Source organism: Phasianus colchicus, chromosome 2 (genome assembly GCF_987193195.1).
Source record: "Phasianus colchicus chromosome 2, bPhaCol1.hap1.1, whole genome shotgun sequence".
In the NCBI taxonomy this organism is placed as follows: domain Eukaryota; kingdom Metazoa; phylum Chordata; class Aves; order Galliformes; family Phasianidae; genus Phasianus; species Phasianus colchicus.
Window position 1 is genome coordinate 86,557,657 of NC_143437.1, and position 22,543 is coordinate 86,580,199.

The window sequence follows — 22,543 nt, forward strand, 5'->3', positions numbered from 1 at the left end:
TTTCCTTTGACCACTTTACCTTGAAAGCCCCAGATAAACGTTCCTTGGTTCAGGTTAGCTGGCAGCTGTGTGAATAAGCTTCCCCAGTTGTCTAGATCCACCAACACAATGTGAGTCATGGTACTCAAATAGTCGAGATCTGGAAGTTCACTGTCTTCAATGAGATAAATAGAAACATTTTATGTTTACTCAACTTTCCAGTCAACAAACATACATAAATTTAGATACGTTAGTCTATTTAGCAGCTGCACTGTTTCAGAACTGTTTTTAAATCCACTGAAGTAGCCTTTAGTAATAAATAAATTAGATAAAAGAGTAGAATCCAGCAGTACGATGCTGCAGAACTGGATAGTTGGCACAGAGAGCTACTTTACTAAGACACTGAGGTCTTTATAGCATACTTAACGTTCAACTGTGCACTTCCTACTATGGCACATTTATAACATGTAATTGCTTAAAACCGTAACAGTACATAAAATGTTTAGAAACATACTTTTTGCTGTATATTAATCAAAATTATGATGACAGTTTTTGTACACGTGAGATAAATCTTTGGCATTCTTGATGTCATTCTTGGAAGTGACATGAATTTTTTTAAAAAAATTTAAAAACGGACACTTCAGGCAAAGCCATTCCAATACATACTGTAAACAGAAATTCTCAGCTGAGATTATTTTTTTGCAAGCTAAGCACAATTAAAAAGACAGAGTAATAACAGGACTGCCTACACAGAACGCACTACCAGCCTCACTGATCTATACATACAAAGGAGGTAAGTTTCTTTTTGTGTGTATTTTACCGTGCTTTCACATTTCTAGGAGTTTGATCTCCACCTGCAGTCCTGAATCATCAAATTATACTCCCAATTACCTGAAAAATTGCACGTGAGAGCCTTTGGACTGAAACATTTGCTTTCTTTTTTTAAAACTCCATTCATAAAGTATATAGCAATAGACTTACATCTCAAGTATTCAAAATACAACTTTGACAATAAAAATAAATTCCAAGCTGACTTACAGACTAGACACAGGCAAATGATACATTACATACTTGCACTGGCATTAAAACAGTGTGATATCTTTCCAATACAAACCCTCACCAGGCTCTTTGGAGCACGCTGAATTTTCAGTTTTTCCTTTCCTTCCGTGGATCGGTCCCTGCAGGGGAGGAGACTGTGGTCTTCCCTGAGTCTTGGATGGATTTGCATGAAATTTTAATTCATGGGGTTTTTTGTCCACACAAGCCCCACTTGCCGTGAATTTGAATACTGCATTTTCTGTTTCTGATGCAAAACTTGATATATCAGGTTTCTGTAAGAAGCAGTGTTTCATGTGATAGTGCTGATGTGCACTCTGAAGATCATCAAAATTTTTGTTGCATGCAGCACATCTAACAACATACATCTCTCGCTTACTTTTCACTGATGTGTGGCTGTTGAGATGACTGTTCAAATCTGCAAAATTCTGTGCAGTTGCAGAACACAAGCAGCAGCGAAACCACAAGTTTCCTTCCTGCAGCAGGGCTTTTTGACAGTTCATGGAATCATTCCTCCTGTTTACTTTGGAGATGTAAGTTGACCGGCAACCACAAGTTAGATAGTCTCCATTTTCTTCTGGGAGGAAGTCATCTTCTTTTTTTATTGATATTTCCATCTGCTCGGGCACAAATACATAGTCCATGCTATGAGACTCCTTATAATGGATTAGAAATTCTTCCTCTATGTCGAAAAAGAGATCGCCACAAAGGCCACAGAAGTATTTAATTTTTATCTCCCCATTATGACGCTCTTGGAAGTGTCGCTGTAGCGTTCCTACTTTCCGAAAGTGATTTTTGCACAATCCACAGCAATATCTGTGAAACGCATGGCTTTCTAGGGACATACAATGCTGCTTAACACTGTCTTCAGATTCAAACATCTCTTCACAAACCTGGCACTGCCATTTTCCCAGATGAGGAATTTTTTCAGGAGAGATTTCCACAGGGCTCGGAATGGAGTCTTTCCTTTCATCTTTGGAAATGTACACTGCGTCAGAAGCTGAGGGCATAGGTTCATCTTCAAGAGCTTCTTGCTCGTAATAGTAACTATGTCCGCCATGGAACTCAGTCACATGTCTCATAATATCCTCTTCTTTGAGGAGATCTACAGAGCATGCTCTGCACCAGTAAAGAAAGTTCGTCAAGTGTGCCCCTCCATGAAATCGGCTCATATGCAGGCGGATGATACTTGAATTTTCAGCAAGCTTCCCACATACAGCACATTTGTGACAGATCCTATTTGCTGACAAAATGTGTTTTTCTACTGACTCTTCTGTAAGAAACTTTTGAAGGCATTCACAAAACCAGGCTTTCACTTTGCAAGCACTACCTTGGCTTTGGTTTCTGACACGATCTTCATTGATTTTTTTTAAATCACTCTTCCGTTTTGAAGGAGTAAATTCACTTTCACTGGCTGACTCATTTGAACTCAAATGTCTCTTAAGCAGTGGTCTTGACCAATCCACAGTATGGCACAAATGAGATGCGTTTTTATTTTTTTCATTGATATGACAGAACATCAATATGGACTCTTCCATTGTAGTAAGAACTTTAACATTATGCTTAGTGCTTTGCTTATGCTGCATGATCTGATTCTCATCAACAAGCAGCTTATCACAGTTCTCACAGTGACCTTTTGTTCTGAATATTTCTGCAACCTGGGAGATCCTCTTCTTGGACACTGCCATAGGGCCAGAATTACGACAACGTGTTCTAATGTGGATTAAAAATATACATATATGTGTATATATATATATCATAAAGGTGTATATCATATCAGAAACATTTTTAAACTTTCAAATATACTTTGAAATTTTACCAACTATCTACAGCAACAGGGTGGGTAAGTAGTGACCTCAGATTACTTTAGCTGACTTACTAGCTTGTCAACAAAAACATGCACTGCCTAGCTAGTCTGCATTTGAAAGAGAATTAAGTATTAATTCCCAATACTAGCACTTGGATTGATGCTCTATGCTGCTCACATAGTACATCTTTGAAATCATTTGCTGAAAATCTAGAAATGACGGAACAAACATCAATGAAGTTCTGTTGTTCTCTGTCACAAGAAACAACAAAAGGAATATAAACATTGATCAGTGATTTTACGGATCAAGAGGGAGTAAGAAATATGGAAAAAGAAGGTTTTTGGTTTGGATAGCCTACCCAGTTAGTCAACATTCAGACAGTCCTAGGTGCCCTGAATTTCATTAGCACCACTACATAATACATCTGTGTTGGTTATATAAACATGCTGGTTATCAGTTATGCACGTTCACATTATAATGACAGCTGCCTCTCACAAACCTGAAGTGAGCTGTTAATTCCATATGGGAGCGTAGTATCTGTAAGCAGGACATACATTTCACTTGGAAGGGAACCTCTTTGCAGAGAGATATCAGCAGCTTCTTTGCATAGGATGGGAAAGGTAGAGGAGCATCAGCCTTCATTTCTACAATACAGAATGGTAGAAAGCACAATAACATCTTGTGAGTTTTCATAATATTTCAGCTTTCAGACATTTCTACAATTATACTGATTTGTCAAGGGCTTCAGAACTCAAGTTACCATGTGTCAGCTGAGCTCCAGTATTTCTGCAATGGAAGTTGTGTAAAATTGCATTAATTTGTTAAAATTCTGTAACAATCTTATGTTGGAATGTACTAGCATCTTGGTTTTCATATTCAGTGACGGATTATTTCCCTCCTTCTGCAAGTTCAGGTCAGATCCCTCCCTTGGACAGCTCTTTGCTAACTTTTTGACTTTCTGCCTCTCCATCTGTCACTACCTACATACTCCTACTACCTACATTTTGCTTAAAGCCACAGTATATTTAAGAAAAGAGAAGGTATGCTACTCATTTAATAAGTTCTCACATACTTGGACCATTTCTCTTTCCCATCCACAGCATTACTTACAAATGCTATTTTAATTTTCTGCTTAATAAGATTTAATGATCAGTAGGAAATGACTTGAGTTTAAGTCATTCAAGCACATCCCGTGTTGACATTAATCCTGAAGACCTACCCTTGCAAAGAAAAAAAAAAAGGGAACACTAAGTGCTATCCATCTCTCTATTTTGTGTTACTCATCTTTTCAAAGCAACAGGTCACTCATATATATTTTTTTTAAACCTACAATCCAATTTCAATAAATCTCCAAGTCATCAAATTCATAATTAACATTCTAATTGAGAATAAAACTGCATTAGATGGGCAATATACAAGAGAACTCCAAACAACAAAGCAGATGGATGTTTCTACAAAGATGACAGTACTGTCTGAGCCTGCAGGAAGATACCCAAAGGCCATCCTTATTGTGTACTTCTGCAGCCACTCCAGGGGAGGGCAGAAGTGACAGATATGGTATGAGAAAATATACAGATCCTTTGATCATGTAAGGCTTACACTGAAAGCAAAATTATCTAAAACACGGCAGCTCCACCTACTTCTAATCTGTCTCAGTCACTTAAGATTAAATGTTCTGTAAGAGGGGATGCTTTTAAGTTTATAAGGCACATATTCAATAATTTTTAAGATCTTACAGAATATGCAAGGCCTTAGAAGAGAAACAAGAATTTATTAAACAAACTTAAAAGCCTTAAGCTTTTTACATAGCAGAAAAATGTAAGTCATATCACACAAAGTATAAATTATCAGCAAGAACGAGAAGCACGCTAAGTACATTTAGTAGCAACACACCGTTCAGTTTAGAAAGCTGGAGGAAGTGGTTCTTTCCTGACATATGCTTCAAGCATTCATCTCTTTTGGTGAAGAGAAGAAAGCAGCATGGGCACGCAAAACACTGAACGTGTTGTGGAAGGAGATCTTTTTCATGTCCGTCATTTTGATTTAGCTGGAAAATAAAATGATCTGATGAGAAGAAATACAGAATCAATGAAGGAATCCCATTTCTTTTCATGTCTTTCCATCCCTTTCTACCTCCATAGCAATATTTTCACTTTTAGATTCTCAGCTACCACATGTATGTTTATTTCCAAGCTATGCACTTCAGCTTATGAGAAACAAGAAGAATGGTCAAACTTCTACATCAACTTCAATCTCTGCTTCCAGAGACACAGCTCTTTAATTCTACTTATTTTTTTTTTTGCTTATTCTTCCCTTCTTCTGTCTCCCTGAAGAATCTTCACGACAGCTTTTTGCTTTCTTCAGAGTTACTCCCCCTTCCTTCCACACCAAAATAAATCCATCCTTATGCCCACTGCAAGAGGCAGTGCATTTGACCAAACTTGCCTTTAACTCCTGCTAATGCCCATAGACATACCACAGGCACCCAACTTGGAATAAAAGGAAAAAGAGCAGGGACAAACTACGATGCAACCTGTCAAGCTTGTCAGATATGATCACGTATCAAGAGTTTCTGCTACTGCTTTAAGTTAGTCTGATTTTCACAATATTTAATATTTCCCTTGAATTTAATAGGCTAGGTGGGCAAACAACAATATTTGTTATTAAAACTGAATTTTGAAACTGTTACCCATTACACAGTTCAGCAATAGATTGCTTAGATAAAACCTTGCATCTGAAGTTAGCATCTGAGCATCTGTCATTAAGCTGGAGGGAAAGACAGATGACATTATAAAAGAAAGAAAGGAAAAGAATGGAGGTAGGGAACAACAAAAACAAACCCCAATTCTATTAGCTTATATTCTAATCAAAACTCAAATGCTAGATTATCCTGTTCCCTTCTGCAAGTTAACTAGCATGTAGTAGTCAGACGTATCAATGGAGACACTGTAACAGCAAAGAATCAATTGCATCTGAGTTATTCAAGTTTCTTCTCTAACTCTGTTGCCTGTTTTTTTTGTTTTTTTTTTATCCTCTTTTGCCTCTTTATACTCTTCTTATTTCACTTTAATTTGTCTTCATCTTTCTTAGTTTTGGAGACACAAATAAAGGGAAATACCTACTGACAGCACCAAGGATAAAATGATCAAGCCAAAACTGCAATTGTCTTTGATGTACACCACAGAGTACAATATAATGTCAGATTTAACGGGAGCACTGTCAGGATACACCAAGCATTTGAAATGCTGCAGAATAAGAAAAACTATTTGGAAGAATAATCAAGGGAGAGTGTAAGGAAGAGGGTTAAAAAGGAAAATGTGCATAATTACATGTCTTATAACCCTCTATTATGTTCAGTCAGATGAGTTACTTATCCTTATGGTCTTGCCTTAGATAAAAGATGATCACTGTACTGCTGAAAGGTTGAAAATGTTTGGCAGCATATCACACAGGCAACAGCATTATTTGGGGGTCCAAGTAATGTGACTGTTGGGTCACAAGGAGAATGATCAAACCTAGAGAGGAAGAAATAATTAACAAACTGGTACCCTCATGACAGTTTAAAAAATATGTATATATGTTCTTATAGGAAAAATTAGGTCTTTTGAAACTACTGAACAAAAACGTGCCAAAATCAACCTGAACTGCAAAATTCCTCAATCTGCCTATCATTAGCTTTATCAGTTGAAATATCCCACATGAAAGTGATTCTCTCTGCAGCTAACCAGTTATAGTGATCTATTGGTAGACGAATCACACTGTTTTTAAGAGTAAGAGAACTAATAAAGTCTCCATTTCCTACAAATCTGTATTAGTTTAGTTTGGTCGGTTGGTGCTTTTTTATGTTTGTTTTTTAAAACTTCCTGTATTGGTTTTGGGAGAGAGTTAATTTCCTATACTGTAGCTATGTTTTGGATCCATGAGCAAAGCTATGTTGATAACACAGGGATGTTTTAGTTGCTAAGAAGTACTTCCACAGAATCAAGGTCTTTTCAGTTTCTCATGCTGCCCTGCCAGCAAGGAGCTGGCGTAAGGAAAGAACAGAACCAGGACAGCTAACTTCAACTGGCCAACAGGACACCCGTTCCACATGGCATACTTCAGAATAAAAGCTGGGGAAAAGAAGGAAGATGGGGAAGACATTCAGAGTTACAGCATTTATCTTCCCAAGTAACCGCTAGCTGTGATGCAGCACCGCTTTCCTGGAAATGGATGAACATTTTTCTGCTGATGGGAGTAGTGAATGAATTCCTTGTTTTGTCTTGTTTGCAAGCACAGCTTTTGCTTTACCTAGTAAGCTGAATTCATTGAAACCCGACTTTTCTCTCACAAAACGAGAGAGGACCTTCTGGAGATCATCTCACCCAACTCCCTGTTAAACTAGTTCTCTAGAGTAGGTTACAGAGGAAAGCAACCAGGCTGGTTTTGGAGTATCTCCAGAGAAGACTCCACAGCCTCCCTTAGAAGCCTGTTCCAGAGCTCTGCAACCCTCAAAGTAAAGTCCTTTCTCATGTTCAGATGGAACCTCCTATGTTCCAGATTGTGACCACTGCCCCTTGTCCTGTCACTGGGCACCACAAAAAAAGAGCCTGGCCTCATCCACTTGACTCCTGCACATTAGATACTTGTAAACATTTATAAAGACGATCTCTCAGGCTGAACAGTCCCAGGTCTCTCAGCCTTTCCTCATAAGGGAGATATTCCAGGGCCCTAATCATCTTTGGGGCTCTTTTATGGACTCCTCTCTAAAAGTTCACTGTCTTTCTTAACTGAGAAGCCCAGAACTGGACATGATACTCCAGGTGTGACCTCACCAGGACAGAACAGTGGAAGGACCATCTCCCTCAACTTGCTACTCACACTTCTTAACACATCACAGGATACCATAGGCTTCCTTGCCCACAAGGGCACATTGCTGGCTCATGGTCAACCTGTTGTCCACCAGGATATCTAGGACCTTCTCTGCATACTTCCTTTCCAGGACAGCCCCAACCTGTACTAAGGCATGTGGTTACTCCTCCCCAGATGTAGAACACTACACTTCTCTTGAGGAACCTCATAAAGTTCCTTTCATTTGGAGCATCTTTTTAATTCTACTATCAAGTTTTATATAGCTTGTATGTACTTAGTCTGCCACCCCTTTTTCAAGTTTGGATAAAGAAGGAATAGAAATGCTGCACTTAAATCCTATTTCTCAGAAAATCACATATTGAAAATGCTTAACATGCGAGAGAGAACAATTCTGACTGACGGAAAAAAAACCAAGAACAGAAAAACAGTCAACAACAGAAGAACCTCAAATCAGTAAGTTACATCACCTGTACAAAATCTGCAACACATTACTCTGCTCTCCAAATGGAATTTTGTCACTACAGGCAATTTAAAGTAGACTCAGTGCAGGTGTTTTAAGTTCACATATACTCTTTCACTATTATTACTCACAATACATCCTCACCTTTTCAGGTGACCTAGGAGCAGATGTCCATTATCAAACTTTCTGTTGCAATGCATCACAGGACAAGAAATGGGACTTCTGTTGACTTGCATCTGACCTGCTCTCTGACAAACACCTCTTCTTCCACTGTTAACAGTGCCTGGTTTGAGACCTGCGTTATGAAACAAAACATTTGACCATGGTCTCAATTATAGAGGCCTAAAAACATACAGAAAACACAAACCCTAAAGCATTTAGAAAACATTTTAAGTTGATTCTTAAAAGCTGACAGTGACTGTAATACAATTCTACAACAAGACGTTTTTTCTTTCAGTTAAAGAATCTGCCTCTTCAATACCTGAAAAGATTTCTAACACTGACATGCTTCCTCAAGGTCTTACAGGAAGTAACTTTTATATTTAAAAAAAAAACTAAATGTAAAAAAAAATATTTTTAACAGGAGTTATACTTATGTAGGCATATTTTTCTGAGCAACAGTACAATAGTAATATTTTTCTGACAACTTTGCTGGTAAAAATAGCTAACATTGCCTTAATACCGTTTACATTTCATATATTTAATTTCCTAAGCAACAAAACACTAGTTTAGTTTTTGAGGAAGCTATTGGAGAAGAACTTTCAAACGCCACACTCCTGCAAACAATATAAGATTTGGTTGTATGTCTAAGGCACCTGCAAGCTCAGGTTAATGCTGCTGTCAGGTTAAGTACTGCTGCTTAATGCAGTTATCAGATGTTCTATTTTGCAATGCAGTACTTAGAAATAATCTTAAGTGAAATCTTAAAAATAATATTAAGTGAATTAGCAGTGTCTTCGAAACGATGTCACTGATACCTCTTCTCAACATAACCAAATAACTGTTTATTTCTCCTGCCATGTATTTACTATTAACCTTTGATTCCTTATTACATATTCGAAATCTCATCTCTCCCATTCTTACCTGGCATTTTTAACCACTGGTCCACACATAATCTTGCAGCTTCTGTGTCACTGTGTTCCCGAATAAATTCTAGTTCCTGCAACCCGTGAGCATACTGGGAATCAACTTTCTCCTGACAGGGAAGACATAAGGCAAGGTGGTGATCAATTTTATTTATTTATTTTTAAGTCTAAGATTTAAGTTAAGTAAATCAAGTAAAACTTTTTCAAAATTTACACGTGGTTCTTCATAGCTGCATAGCAGGTTCTTCCCTCAAGTATCCCAGAATGTATTCTGTTAAAATGTCTCCATGCCAAGCTTGGTAACTGTGCTTTCTGTTCATAAGAGGGGTATTCTCTCTTCAGGACCTTCCTGCTCCTTTTCAGTCATGCTACAAATGTATACACACACACATACACACACACAGATTCTATAATCTCTGGGCTTTGCACTCATCAAGCTTCTTACTCTGTGTCAAATATCACATGTCAAAGAGTCAAAAAGTGTGAAAATGAAAGGAAAAAAAAAAAAGTGTCTCACTGAAAAAATATATATATATACTTACTGCTGCTATAACAAAACCACAGTATGCTATCTGTTAGCAGCCAGGGCTGTTAAACTACAGTCCTATCACTGCCTGAACAAGCACAGAATTATAGGGCTTATTTTAAATGTAGTTCCTAAGAAGACATCAGATCAGAGAGAACACCTGGAAGTACACAACAGCAACATCTGTAAGCACCTAAAAATTTCCAGCACTGCAGTCACAAATATTTGCATGTTGCACACAGAGCCACTGCTAGCAGCTTCCTCTATGTGAGATGAAAACTCATGGCATATTTTGCAAAAGCAGCTTCCTGTGTTCAATGGGCATGTGGGTGGTAGAGGACTGTCTCTTCCCAGAGCAATGCATAAACCACAGCATTCACCCTCCATGCTAGTAATCTCCTAGGTGGTACCATACAGAATTACAGCCGTACCAATCCTATGACTGAGGAGAGTATCTTCTGCTTTTTGGACAATTTTATCAGTATACCTTCCAGAATTTGGTCGCTGTTACCAGTAATCAGAGTAATCACCAGCTCCTTTGCAAAGCTGGTACTACATCTCAGGGTCTCATCTTCAAACCTTTTTCAACATCACTATGAACGAAGACAGCATTACCTCACAGTACAGCATTTTACTGAAAAAAATATATAAAAAAACAACAAAAAACCCAACAACTCTACTTATCAGATTATAGAATCAGAAACACATAGTAAAATGTAAAAGAGCTTGTAGGCCCTGGAATGTGTCCAGAGAAGGGCAATGAAACTGATGAGGGGTCTAGAGCACAAGTCTTATGAGGAGCAGCTGTGGGTGCTGGGATGGTTTAGTCTGGAGAAGAGGAGGCTCATAGGAGACCTCAATGCACTCTCCAACTTCCTGAAGGGAGGTTGTGATGAGAAGGGATTTGGCCTCTTCTCCCAGGCAACAGGACCCGAGAAAATGGCTATAAGTTATACCAGAGGAGGTATATGAGATACATCAGGTAGAACTTGTTCTCTCAGAATGGTCAGGCACTGGAATGGCTGCCCAGGGAGGTGGTGGAGTCGCCGTCCCTGGCAGTGTTCAAGAGGCGTGTGGATGAGGAGCTACAAGATATGGTTTAGAGGCTTGTGGTAGCAGTGGTGATGGGAGGATGGTTGGACTAGATGACCTTGTAGGTCCTTTCCAATCTTGTGATTCTATGATTCTATAATTTTTTATGTGCTGAAATTGAGATGACACCTCTGCTATATGCTCACAACACAAATATCAGCTTCTATATTGTAAGGGCTTCATTTGCTGGTTCCAGGTAAGGTGCTGAACACCTGACTGCTCTAGAAGTAAAAACAAATCAGGAGAAATTCTAATAGAGAACATGGTCATTCAGAAAAGGAGAGATAGATGAAGATGTTTGGAAAGCAAAGCAGGATGACGATTACTGCACATTCCTCTGCAAGGTATTTTTATGATGGATAACTTTTGCAGTAAACCATGAAAAGATTCTGTTTTTAAAGCCAAGAACTAAACGCCCCAAGTAATGAAAAATGAGGGTGCTACGTGTCCTACTGCATTCTGAAAAACAAGAGATAAACCCTACTATCTCTTAGCAATGAAGAGCAAAACTTCCTTGCCCCCTCACCCATTTTAGACAACATTCAAATGACAGAGTAGACAGTTTGGTTTCCTCATATATGTTTCAAAAACAGGCCTCCTCTGATCATCTGTCAACTGATCTGACATCAGACCAGTTTTTAATCTTTTGCAAGAAACAACATCCACGTTAAATACGTGGGCTGCTCCAAGAGTAATGCCTCCAACTTATTTCAAAACAATCAAAGAAAAAACCCACCCTGCTCATTACAGGCAACCCACCTCAAGACATGGCTTTTGTTATTTCTCATTTGGACTGGGGTTCTTCTGTGGAAAGCACAGAATACCCCTATTATGGACAGAAAGCATAGCTACCAAGCTTGACATGGAGACCTTTTAACAGAATACATTCTGGGATAATGGGAGGGAGGAACCTGCTACACAGCTACAGAAATCCAAAGCAACTCCCTTCTTTACTCTGTACCATGCACGACTTTATAGACTGACTGAATACCATATGTGCTTTCAGTCAGCCAGAAATATCAGAAGATCCTTCATTTCCTTATAACCCAGGCACAAACAACCTGCAGCCATGCTGTATGCTGCTTGGTACAGCTCGAAATGCAGCTCGGCCCCATCCAGTGCCATCACAGCAGCAGCTCTGCCCCTCCAGTACCCATCACTCAGCAACAACCAAACACTGGTGCACTATTAACCCTAGCTGGGCTGAAACCATGGGCACTGGGATGGTGCAGTGCAGTGCTAACTCAACTTATGTCAACTAAGTTTATGGATTTTGATACATTGGCTAAACACAGTCCTATGAACAGAAAAAAACATGCAGTGCTCTCTGGTTTGACAAGGAATTTGAGAACAGGTTTCAAGATTGCAATAGAAGTTATCAATTTTTTTGTATATTTGTGACTCCATTTTCAGTCAATATAAATACATCAGTGGAATGTATAGAGCTATACATATACATTAACTACATTATATATTTTATGAGGGTTGTTCCAAAAGTAATGCCTCCTATTTTATGATGTTAGCCCATGATGTCAGAGGCTGATGTTGGTGGTATGGCAGTAGAAACCAATGTTTTTGTGTTGGTAAAAGAAGCGCAAAAAGGAATACAAATTCTTTTCCTCTATTTATAAGCTGTGCTTCTGATAGCACTGCCCATGATTCCATCTTAACTCTTTGCTACCAAAGCATATTGCTGGTTGACTTTGAGCCTGCAGTCCACAAAGACACCTTAGGTATTTCTCAGCAAGCTGCTCCCCAAGGCACTCAATCCCCAGCCTGTATCAACAGGAGTCTTAGTCTGTCCCTAGCGCAGGACTTTAGCACTATTCCCTGTGGAATTTCACAAGGTTCTTGTCAGTCCATTCCTTCCAGCAGTCAGAGATAAGCCCTGCTCTTAAGCTCATTGGTAATGCAAACAAAAAAATCCATTTCTTTCAAATGACTCCACTATACAATTAACAGAATCTGGCTTTGCAGTATGCCTTTAACATACAAAGTATTATCCCATTACAGCATCATACCTGATAGAGACATTAAATGGGGCAAAGAGCATTCTAAAAATCTCAGACAAGAGCGGGTACTTCATTGGGTTTGCTGCACAGTGTTTTGTGACCATTGGTATTCATTCGTTATCTAACCAGAGTAACTGATGCTAAGGTCCCTCTGCTAAGAACACAAACAAGTAAACTATTTTTTGCAATCTGCATGAAGTTACTATCTTTTTCCCTTAGAAACTGCAGTGAGACTAGCAACAAGATCAGTTAAAGGCCTCTGAAGAGAAGTCCATATTGTATTTCATACAATACCCTATAAGTAAAGAACTTCTAGTTCTTGCTAGTTTCAGGTCTGGCTCACCAATGTTTTTATTTACTCCGTAGTGAAAACAAACACTCACATGACTAGGAGGCCCGTATTACACACTTCTACTGAAACAAAATACATACAGTACCTTGAAGGCTTTGTTTTTCTCTTCCTTTTGCTGTTTCTCTACTTCAACATGGCGTGCCAGGCGATCCAGGGTTGATGCAACTCTTTCTTTCTGATAGTCAATGTAATCTTTACGCTTAGTATTTCTCTGCAATTGTAAAGTTAAGAATTTTATTTGGTAATTGTTAAGCTAGTAAGAGGCATTCATCAGGGCATAATTCAGCACAGAAACTTTAATCTAAAGTTCCACAAGGTTTCAGAAGGGAGTGGGCCCATACACGTTCAGAAGATCTGTCTTTTGTTAAGACCCAGATTAACTGAGCAAATCTACTGCAACACTGAGTATCAGATGCCAAGAAATGGCTGCTGCTGCCAAAACCAACTCCCGCAGTTCACTTTCAGGTACTGTCCCTCTCAAGGTCCCACAGAGTGAGCACAGTGCAGCTGGGGGACATACAGAATCATACATTTGCTCAGATTGGAAAAGACCTTAAAGATCATCAAGTCCAACCATAACCTAACCAAACCACCCTAACTCTAACAACCCCCCACTAAATCATGTCCCTGAGCAAATGAGCTAACAAGCCTGCTTCTGACTAAAATTCTTAGGAGAATTTATGAAGAACAAAACTAAGATAAAAGCAGGGTGACATCAGAGCAAGATCCTATGGCTTACACTCTGCTCCTAAAAAAGACCTTCAAGAAGGAAAAGGTCTCAGAGTAGTCAGATGCATCTACAGACTAGAGACTGGCATGTGACTTTATTTACTTCTGAGGTCTCTGCAGAAGTGGTATTTTCCTCTCCTTTTCTTTGTGACACTTGTTAAAAGCACTGAAATACAAATAAAAGCTCTAAGTTTACTTCAAGAAGGAAGGAATTGTCTCCAGAAAAAATGAAGTGTTGGCATATTCGCCCTACACTTAATACTAGGTTAATAAGCAAGCTAGTATTAAGAAGTCTTCTATTTCTCATCGCTTGTCAAAAAATGCCTCTAAGAAGTTTTCCATGAAGGATAGCTGGTGGGAAATGAAATATGAGACTGTAATTATTATTATTTTTTCTCCAACTGCAAAGTCCTGAGATAAATCACAACATACTCACATGAGTATAAGAACTGCTGTTAGGTTCTTCATCATCACTACTGACAAGATCAATGCATTCAAGTACAGGTCTTAAGGTCTTTTCTTCCTGAAAAAGTGTTAAAAACACACACATACAAAAATATTACATTGCACTTCTTGAAGGGGGAGTATTGCACACATTACAGCATTAACAATGTCGTAAGGAGAATTCCACCAACAAGGTTTCAAGAGGGTATATTAGCAAAATTCCTGAAGGGAACCTTAACAGACTTCTCAGAGAACTGGTAAAACATGCATGTATCATTTGTACAAATAAATATCAACTTAATATACTAATATCAACGATGAAAAGTAAAATAAACAACCTTAACTTTCTTTAATAACATTATACGCTTCCCAAACAATTTAAAATATACATTTCTAGTCAGAAATGCTCAACTTGTGCCACTATTTCCAACTGTATCAGGATATCAGATCATTACCAATAAATGAATAGTCTTAGATTTTACTAAGTACAGCTATATGGTAGATTGATTGTTGTTTTGTTTGTTTTACAAAGACAATTTCAATTTCAGCTCCAAAGGAAATCAGACTCCTCAGGAACTTCACACATCATGAAAGTGAGAGGTAGTTTCATACATATTTATACCCTGAAGTCTACTCCATTCTATGCAGATATTCCACAAGCACGTTATTTGTTCCATGTATAGCAGGAGGAAGTAACTTTATTTTAAAAGAAAATACATTTCACTCAGTCATACTAATAATACTATGTACTCAGAAGCACCAAGATGTGTTCAAATCATTTGCCTAGCACTCATTTACAAAGGTATGCACCAAGGCAGGCTTGTTGGGATCCCATGCAGTGACACAAGGGCAAAAGGCCCTGGCTATCCAGTGCCTATCATGCCATCTCCATTCCTCGCAGCTTTATATATAAAAATATAAATATATATATGTATAAATATATAAATATAGGCAGTCCCGTTCTCCTGCACATCTCAGTTCTTCCATCCCTCCACTCCGCTTCTCTATAACTCACTGAACTCTATGGGGTTTGCCTTAGAATGTTCTCTGCCATCATTTTATAAGAGGTTTAATCTGTGTGCATATTGTCCAGATGAGCATCTTGAGAAACTTCACACAGGCTGCCTGTAACCTCAATGACCTGCTAGTTCAGACAATATCAATGACTGATTATTTACAAGCCTTCAAATCCCTTCATTTTTACACTGTCTGGTGCTTCCACGTCTGTACTCCCAGTCACTCTCAATTCAGACCAATTTTAACATTTTTACTAGCAGCTACAGGATAGATAGCAGAATGTTGGCACCTATGTGAAAAAGTAAATGAAGAAATCATACTTTCACGCTTAAACTAAATGAGATTCTGAGGTCAGAAAAAATAAAATGAAACAAATAGGTAAGTTTTAAAAAACTTTTTTAGACAGAAGATAATGTCTAGAGCTCCACGCACATCCATTGTGACAAGCCTTCAACTCTTAAAGGAAAAAAAAAAAAGAAGAAAAAAAGCACTATGTCCAGAGTCTGATGTCATGCAGTAAACTGTACCAGGCTACAGCATTATCATGTGTCAACTAAATAATCAATATAACAAATATGCAATCAGTAAGTAAGCTTACATACACCAGATGGAAATACTCCTAGTTACTCTAACTTGCATCCATGGTCACTGTCTGGGAACTTATTTATCCTCCCTGTTAACTATGTTGGCCTTGTTTATGTGACAAATACACACAAAAAAGAAGCAAAGTTGAGTAAAAATCTCCATGTGCTGCAAAAAGCTTCCCATCCAAATCCGACAATACAGTCTTCTGGATTCTCAAAGATAATATCTAGCCTCAAAGTCAATAAACAAAACCAAAAACAAGCCTAAGCTTTTGTTGTGAAGCTGTGCTTTTCTTTTAAGCCTGCACATGCAGTGTCATCTATATCGTGTGACAGTATTTGACTGAACTGCAGTACTACTCATTTGTCTGGGAATACTGCTGGCAGGTGCCACTGTTACATACTCCAGAGGTATTCCTTATTTAAATTTTTCAGGCAGAAGAAGGACTTGACACAGCCAGCAACTTCCTGACTTCTTGAAGAGGTGCAGTACTGTATCCACCATCTCTGTCATCTATTTGGCTGTGTCCTGAACATCTTAAAAATGGACCAAGTAGGGCAGGCTATGAAGATTTACTGCCTCGTGAGAAGTAGCAGAGAACTGCAGAAGCATGCAATTCTCTCTGCAGTGTTTACTGCACTTCATTCTTTCCATTCTTCCACCTTTCAAGGCCATAAAACCGTTCAGCTTGCCAGCATAAACAGTCTTCACTCTATCACTAGGAATAATGAGCGATGAAACCTTGAACAGATGACAAAATTTATATGAATTAAATTACGTTACCCCAAAAGAGTACTTAACTTTTTACAATTAAAAAAAAAGAGAATTTGATCTCCTAAATCCAAAAAATCCATGATAGTTTTGCTTTGGGAAAAAATGAGTGCCTCTATAAATCTATAATAAGCTAAATCCTTGTAAGAAACAACAGGTGCTAGCATGTTGCAGTCCAGAGACACACTCAGACCATACTGATCATCTTATCAGTAAGAATCAGACAGGAATACTTCAAAACATCCAACAGCTGTAGCTTCTTCAAGTGCAAAGCTTTTCCTCATTTCTGTGTATTTGATTCCCTTGGCTCAGTTCAGCAACTAATCAAAGAGTTAGGAAACTGACAACTGAAAAGCAGAATTCTCATTCTACTTATTATACTTGCATTCAAGGCTAGTGAACAGAACAGTAAATGCCTTTAACTGTAAGTAGAATTTACTTGTTTAGCATTGTTTTCATACATTAAACATCCTTTTTTGCTTCCCTATTTTCTACCTTTTACTAAACATTTATATGCTTGTTGGTTTGCATTCCAATTTGAACACAAATGCAATATGGCAAATTATTAACACGACTTCTCAAAGATATACATCCTTATTTTCCACCAAAAGAGGGGAAAGCCACCTGCCCATATGCACAGTCGAATAACAATGCAAGTCTCAAATGCAGCAATTAGGCTCATTTGTGTTTTATTGGTTGGTCGCTTAGCTTCTGCATTAAGATGGAAAACAAACACTTAAGGGCCAAAAAGAACTACAGTCTTGGGTCAGATCAACAACTCATCTGGACCACAGCAGATACTTTGAGAAAGAATCAAGGAAAACAGTGATAATTGTATCCCAAGTCCACCCGGCAACTGCTGAAGTCAACACATCAGAACTCTCGACAAAATGCCACTGCTACATGTCACAGCACTGGGTAGATCCATCCTAGCTGAGCGCCATGATGCAGAACAACTCTGTTCCTCTACAGAGCCAATGACTTCAGTATAAACTGATCCCTACCGCTGCCAAGAAGCTGTCAATACCAGAATGAAAACCAGAGGTCAAAACCTCTCACTTCAGTGGCCCAGAACTAAAACTGTTCTCAAGGAGGGAAATCAAGTCTATCAACTCTTCTTCCTTCAAATGTTCAGATGCCTTCTGAGAACTTTATGCAAGCAATAGCTTCAAATGGACTTTGTATATTTTTTAGCTTGCTTGGGGAATAGTGCCAGGTGAAACAATTTTTTTTACAGACACAGAGCATTTACTACTAGAAAATATTCCCAATTAATACGCTGGTACCATGTGAAGGGAAAAGTCTGAACTGCAGGAATTTTGCTCTTGTTCTGTTGGCTCACCCCAGCAAATGGCAATCTCCAAACAGAAAGTTAAGAGAATTACTTCATATTTTTTCCAACTGGTTTAAGTAGTAATGCAGTGCAAAGATAGTGCCAACCTGAGGACTCTAAAGGAGAATTAAGAAGCTGAGATGCAGTTAACTCCATCCAACTCGTTTTTATCTTCCCATGAGATTTTCTGGCAAGCAAGAGCCTGAGATTATAGTAGAAAAAATGTGGACAAGCACTCAAGAGCTAGAAATTGCAGCACCTCTAGCTGACCAGACTAGCTATTTCTACCTATTCTAGATATTCTAGCCAAGACAGCCATCCATGCTTGACACCCAGTCTTCATATCTTAAAAAACAGGTCTTTCACAATCTGTATTCATCACTGACAACAGCAGCCTACTTGTCCCAAGATACCAGCCCAGTACAAATAAGGCTAAGCAGTCTTCTTGCCATACAGGTCAGCCTCTCTCGAATCAGTCAGCACTGTGTCCACAAAGGGTACAAGCTATCCACATGCAAAAACAAGGAAAAAAAAAAAAACCTGTCGATTTTTGTTAGTCTTTATTTCAGTTGGTGCTCTTGGTTCTCCACCAGCCCTCCCACATGCACAAAGGTACATTAACTTAGTCATTCTTTGTCCACTGTTTTATGCAAGCGAAGCTTATACACTTGTGCTGTGCATGAACACTTGACTGTTTATAAAAAGGACTTTCAGCTCATTGATCAATTTTCATCCAAAAAAGTCAAGAGATACAGAAGACTCAAAGAAAATCACAATTACTTAAAGTTTCAGGAAAAATACACGTGTCCTTCATGCTTGAACACATTAACAACCAAGCAGAAAGCAAGTCTGTACACTGAATTTAGACTTTATCTAATACCATATAACACAGGTAAAAAACCTATTGCCAGTTCTTTTAAGTATTAAAGCCAAACCCATAGGAAGACAATCCCACAGGATTATCAATCTTGGCAGCAATTAACAATTGCTTTTCTATTGGCATGACTATCATTCCGGGGAAACCAAAATTCTATTCTTCCATATATGCCTGTCAGCCAGCACCATCTCACTGACAGTGGATGGAGGCCAGAACACTGGCAGCATGAAAAATATACATTTTTCCTTGGATATTTAATAGGTGCAAGTAACTTAAGGTTATGCTGATGCAAGCCAGGTGCTGTACTGTAGATACACAGTGCTTCCCAATTTGAGAAGGCCTCTAACCCATTATTTCCTAACTCTTCTTGCAGTTCTGCTTTTGTAAAATCCCACCTTAAGTACGGCATCCAGTTCTGGAGTCTCCAACACAGGAAAGACATGGAGTTGTTGGAGCAGGTCCAGAGGAGGGCCACAAAGATAATCAGAGGGCTGGAGCACCTCTCCTACAAGGAAAGGCTGACAGAGCTGGAACTCTTCAACCTGGAGGAGGCTCCAAGGAGACCTTATAGCAGCCTTCCAGTACCGGAAAGGGGCCTACAGGAAAGCTGGGGAGGGGCTTTTTACAAAGGCAGGTAGCGACAGGACAAGAGGAAATGGTTTTAAACTAGGTAGATTACAACTAGATATTAGGAAGAAATTCTTTACTGTGAGGATGGTGAGACACTGGAACAGGTTGCTGAGAGAGGCTGTGGATGCCCCCTCCCTGGAAGCATTTAAGGGCAGGCTGGATGGGACTGCGAGCAACCTGGTCTAGAGGGAGGTGTCCCTGCCCACTGCAGGGGGGTTGGAAGTAGGTGATCTTAAAGGCCCCTTCCAACTCTAACTCCATGATTGTATGTCTCTAAACAAAGGTATCTGGATGTCTTTTTGCAGAGTTTGCAGCAGCTTCATTTTATTAACTTCAGTGAGACTACTCATTAAACAAAACATTGTGTGATTGCTGGAAAAGTCATCTATGATGATGACAAGTGGATGACCTCATACATCCCACTGACCACTCTGCATCTCCACTCATGCTATGTGCTACTTCGTGGAACCAAGAGACATCACCTGTTGTTTTTACAATGCAATGGCTAAAAGCCCCCTTAAAATAAATGTGGGTAGTAACAGGACAAGGGGGAATGGTTTCAAACTGAGACAGGGGAGGTTTAGGTTAGATATTAGGAGGAAGTATTTTACTCAGAGCATGGTGACACACTGGAAGAGGTTGCCCAAGGAGGCTGTGGATGCCCCATCCCTGGAGGCATAGAAGGCCAGGCTGGATGTGGCTCTGGGCAGCCTGGTCTGGTGGTTGGTGACCCAGCACATAGCTGGAGGTTGTAACTAAATGATCATTGTGGTCCTGTTCAACCGAGACCATTCTATGGTAAATTTGTTATCTGCCACAAAAATTTCCAAGCAAAACCATCTTTAAAGCCAACACCGAAGCCCCAAAGATTTCCAAATGAAAAAATCTTTAAATCTGAAACCTAAAGTGTTCTTTTAAGATAAAATGAACATGAAATTCAGAGACCTGCCCCCATTTGGTCACGCTGCTGAGAGCACACTTACTACAGCAGGCAGCACATTGCCCCGTTCCAGATATACTTACTCCAACAAACTCTATCTCATCTTCACTTTCAGAAGTCGGCGATTTGCTCTCAGAAACGCTGGTAGAGCTGCAAGACTCCATCACCTACAGGGAAACAAACCAAAACGCGCCTCATCATTTGATGAAGTTTGCTTTAATTTCACCTTTTCAGTTCCGTGTCTGCTTCGGGCTCGCAGCCCGCTTCCCCCCAGCAGGCCATCTCCAGCACTACAGAACTACAAGCGGTCAATTCCGACCCGCACCGCCTCCCCCCACCCCCAGAGCGGCACGCAAACCGCGGCCTAACCCAGCAGGCCCCACCGCCCGCCTTCCCGCTGCAGCCAGGCTCACCCCGCCCAGCGGCACGCTACGCTACGCGACGCTCAGCCGCTCCGCTCACCCCGCAGCCACCCACCGCCCCTTCCGCCGCTTCCTCTTCCCCTCGGGGCGGCTACGACGGGAGCGGTGGGGTGGGAGCGCGGCGCGGCTCGCCGGGACTTGTAGTTGCCGCCCGCTTCGCCCAGCTCCCCCCCCACCCCCACGGCAGGTGCTGCCGGCACGGCCCCTCCCTTCCCGGCGCTCTTCCCTCCACAAGCTCCGCATCCCCCGCGCTCCTCCCTCAGCTCGCCTGAGCGCAGTTCCTGTGCGGAGCGGCGAAGCGCGCACGACGCTTCCGGAGGGGGCCGAGCACGACGAAGCGGCGCTCGGGCGGGAGGGGGCGGCGGCGCGGCGGGGCCATGAGCGCCGCGCTGTGGTGGCTGCGCGGCCGCTGCCGGCCCGAGTGAGGCGGCTGGGCCCGCCGTTGGGCCGGGTTGGCTGTTCCTGTCGCCCCGCGCTCCGCCGGGAGGCTCGCGGCGCGTCGTTGTGCAGCCACCGCTGCTGCCCCCGTTAGGAACGGTTCTTCCCAGGTCGGAAAGCAAATGGTATCCTGGGAGCCATCAAAAGAAGGGACAGGGAGATGATTGTCCCCTTCTGCTCTGCTCTTGTGAGGCCCCATCGGAGTACTGCGTCCAGGTCTGGAGCCCCCAGTACAAGAAAGACAGGGAGCTGTTGGGAGAGGGTCCAGAGGAGGGCCACAAAGATGATCAGGGGACTGGAGCACCTCCCCTGTGAGGACAGGCTGAGGGAGCTGGGCTTGTTCAGCCTGGAGAAAACTGCGGGGTGACCTCATTGCAGCCTTTCAGTACCTAAAGGGAGCCTACAAACAGAAAGGAAGTCAACTCTTTGAAAGGGTAAATACCTGCAGGACAAGGGGAACGAAATGGTTTTAAGTTGAGGGAGGAAAGATTTAGGTTGGACGTCAGGGGGAAGTTCTTTACAGAGAGAGTGGTGAGATGCTGGAACAGGCTGCCCAGAGAGGCTGTGGATGCCCCGTCCCTGGAGCTGTTCAAGACCAGATTGGATGGGGCCCTGGGCAGCCTGGTCTAGCAGTAAATGAGGAGGTTGGTGGCCCTGCATGTGGCAGGGAGGTTGGAGCTTCATGATCCTTGAGGTCCCTTCCAACTCTGGCCGTTCTGTGATTCTGTAATTTTGTGATTCTTAGAGGGTGAAGCGCTGGCATGGCAGGACTCTGGGGCTCCCTCCTCCAGTCCCGGAGATGCCATGTCTCAGTCCAGTCATAGTAAGGGGTGGAAGTGGTGTTAACCTGCACACTGCACCTCTGGGAGCTTCCTGAAGTGCTGGTGTGCTTGGAGCTCCATGCGTTTGTCCAGAAGGCATCCCTGGTGAAAGCCTAAAAACTAGACCTTCTGGGGCATGCGGAAAGGCTCACAAATGAAGTATCGCTCTGGTGCTCTGTAACCTTTCCTTTCAAATCTGAGTGCCTTGCCTGGGTTTGTCAGAATGCACTTCAGCAGCTGTGGTGGGAGCAGCCTGTAGGCCTTTGGGATGTCTGTGGTAGGCTCTGCTGCTGAGAAATGACCAGAAATGCCCTT

At 40.9% G+C, this 22,543-nt stretch overlaps 1 protein-coding gene across 6 annotated transcripts in view; it reads right to left on the bottom strand.

Moving 5' to 3' along the window:
• ZNF451 (zinc finger protein 451) overlaps positions 1 to 21,405 on the bottom strand; it is a 36,775-nt gene extending 15,370 nt beyond the window's left edge. Inside the window, exons 1-11 of one of the 6 annotated variants that reach the window (XM_031611319.2) lie at positions 21,238 to 21,405; positions 20,631 to 20,714; positions 14,387 to 14,473; positions 13,307 to 13,432; positions 9,238 to 9,349; positions 8,299 to 8,449; positions 6,232 to 6,358; positions 4,737 to 4,890; positions 3,343 to 3,487; positions 1,100 to 2,748; positions 20 to 154 (exon numbers count right to left, since the gene is read on the bottom strand). In XM_031611319.2, the coding sequence (XP_031467179.2) occupies positions 20 to 154; positions 1,100 to 2,748; positions 3,343 to 3,487; positions 4,737 to 4,890; positions 6,232 to 6,358; positions 8,299 to 8,449; positions 9,238 to 9,349; positions 13,307 to 13,432; positions 14,387 to 14,473; positions 20,631 to 20,714; positions 21,238 to 21,348 (2,881 nt within the window). In that variant the 5' untranslated portion in view covers positions 21,349 to 21,405. The other 5 variants (XM_090136252.1, XM_090136255.1, XM_090136254.1 and 2 more) reach the window with 5 other exon arrangements.
• Positions 21,406 to 22,543: the final 1,138 nt, after the last annotated feature.